We start from the raw sequence: 2,613 nt of genomic DNA, 5'->3' as shown, positions 1-2,613 counted from the left end.
TGCACCAATGGCTCCAGACACCTTACAATTATTAACCGGGAAAGTCGGAACGCTATGTCCTTTTCCCAGTGCCTTAAATAACTCCATACTCATTACACTTACTGAGGCACCTGTGTCGATGATTATATTCACTGCAACATCATTGATTTTCGCTTCGATAATAGCTTGCACATTTTCGTTATTATCTTTCTTACATTCGTGTGGTTCGTTCAGTAGATCTTTATCCATACTGACACCATCGTTGTATCGCAGCATACGTATCCCAGGTATATTATTATCACTCGTGTTGCTCTCACTCCATCTCTCGGCCATCGATGGAGAGCATATCGAGGCCGATTCTAGTTTGTTGGATTAGTTGCTTGTGAAGTACTTGGAAGGCTATTGTCCGCGACCTCCACTATATGTACACTCTGATTTGTCGGCCGCCACGGCTGCGCAATAGGCGCGTTTTGCGGCGGTGGTCTATTGTTGTCATACCGGTCATTACCCTGTCGCTCTGGGCTTCTTCGCTGATTTTGCTGCCAATTTCGTTTACTATCACTATAATTGCTCTGCCACTGACCTCGCGCATTTTTCCCGCGGTTGGTCCCTGACATTCCAGATTCGTACCGGTCGTCAAATCGACGTCTTTTGTTATAGGTTGTTTGTCCATACCCGTTCTGGCCTCTACCATTACTACCATTTTGCGAATGTTCTTGCCGCTTGTTACCACCCCCACCATTTCCTTGGTTGTGGTTTTGTGCACTACTATTTCTGTCATGTTTACATCCTGACCCATTATTCCGCGAGTGATCACACGCTGATTTTGCGTCTTCCTGTATCAAGTCTATGGAATCTAGAACAGACAGGAAGTTTTCCATATCGCTTTCTGGTACGTGTATTAATTTCTCTTTGATATGAATGGGTAAATGTGATTTTAGTAGTCTTATTATGTCTCTTGGTGATATAGGCTCGTCCCAGTAGCGTGTTTTGTTTATATATTTTTCAAAATACCGTCTCAAATTCCCCAGACGAGGTGAGTACGGTTCGGGATTATATACTTCTTTTCTTAGCCGCTCTTGTATACAAGGCGACCAATATTTCGATAGAAATGCCCTTTCGAATTGTTCATATGTCATGCAGCTGTCTGCTACTTCTGTAGCCCACAACGCTGCGTCACCTTGAATGTACGACTTTACGTATTGAATTTTCTGTGTTTCGTTCCACACACTGGGCAAGATATTTTTAAAGCTTTTTATGAATACTACTGGGTGTACTGATTTCCGTTCAGTAGTAAACGTTTGAAATTGTCTATTTTTGATTAAACTTTCTTCCACTAATATTTTTGAACTACATGGTTTTGCTCCTTGGACATATGCTGTGTGCTCCGAACCGAAGCTACAGCTCTTCGCATTATCGACTACAGATTCCCCATTGTTGTATCGCGTATAAGTTTGTGCGTTGCCAAAACCATGGGCTGTTGGCGACAGAGGTTCCTGTTCCAAATGTTTTCTGCTTTGTGCTAAACCCTTCTCCAGGTCGGTTATCCGTTTGTTCATATTCACTTGCCACTGCGGAATATCCTCACTGAGTATTTGTTTGATGGTTTGCACGTCGTTCTGTACCTGACTATTCACTGCGGTACTGAACGATTCGGATCCTCTATTTGCTATGGCTGCTTGTACTTTGGAATTAATGTTCTTGTCAACCTCACACTCCTTCACTTCTAGCCATGAGTTGAATTCTGTTTCAATTTTAGTTGCTTGTTCGTTCCACTTCTGCTCTACAAGCTGCGTGGAATCTGTTTCTAGCTTTTCTACTCGATTGGCTAATACACCTATTTCGTCTACCCTGTTAGTGTTTGCTACTTGCAGGTTGTTGACCTGTTCAGTCAGCTCCTGCACGGCCTTAGGTATCGACTCATAATTCTGTTCCATATCTGCAATCTCTTTTTTCATGTTCTCTAACGATTGCACAAGTTGCTGGTCCCGCTCAGCTTGCCGGCGATCTCGCTCAGCTTGCTGGGCAAGTAAATTTTCTGCTAGCCTACGATCTCGCTCAGCTTGCTGGCGGTCTCGCTCGACTTGCTGTTGCGCAAATTCTGCCTGGTAATCCAGCACGCGCTCTAATATAGCCTGAAGCGAATACCCACCAGGCAGATTACCACTCTCTGGTTCCTGCTTTTCTGGTGGTGGTACAACTTCTTTCTCTACATCCCCTTGAGGACTAGTGGGCGGTGGCACCACTTCCTGTGCCCCTGCCCCCACATTCTCACATGTTATATCCTCAAAGAGAGTACTAGTACTACTTGAGGTAACCGGTTCCACATTTCCTGCACTAACTAATTGTTGCTCTTCAGTATCCATATTGCTCGGACGTTGACTACGCAACTTAACCATATTCATAAATTGCTTACTAAACCACAAAGTCTGACAGTTTTGCCCCTTGCACACAAAATACGTTAATTTATCTACACTAACTGCACACTAAAAATTACTGTCTACCATCAACTTTGTCCTGTCACAAACACTAACGTCAAACAACGCACAATATGCACACCACTAGCGAAATGAGATCACTTCACTGGAGCTCGACTTCTACAAACAGGACTACACTGTAGTCTTACCTTTAGTT

At 43.7% G+C, this 2,613-nt stretch overlaps 1 protein-coding gene across 1 annotated transcript; it reads right to left on the bottom strand.

The window, feature by feature from the left end:
- Positions 1-338: 338 nt before the first annotated feature.
- On the bottom strand, positions 339-2,378 carry LOC124722838 (hepatoma-derived growth factor-related protein 2-like). The gene is made up of 2 exons (XM_047247959.1): positions 1,307-2,378; positions 339-769 (listed from the first exon to the last, which is right to left on the bottom strand). Exons 1-2 carry the CDS (start codon positions 2,376-2,378, stop codon positions 339-341), a joined length of 1,503 nt encoding a protein of 500 aa, XP_047103915.1.
- Positions 2,379-2,613: the final 235 nt, after the last annotated feature.

Source organism: Schistocerca piceifrons, chromosome X (genome assembly GCF_021461385.2).
Source record: "Schistocerca piceifrons isolate TAMUIC-IGC-003096 chromosome X, iqSchPice1.1, whole genome shotgun sequence".
Lineage (NCBI taxonomy): Eukaryota > Metazoa > Arthropoda > Insecta > Orthoptera > Acrididae > Schistocerca > Schistocerca piceifrons.
Note: the sequence above shows the minus strand (reverse complement) of the source record. Positions and strands in the feature narration are given on the sequence as shown.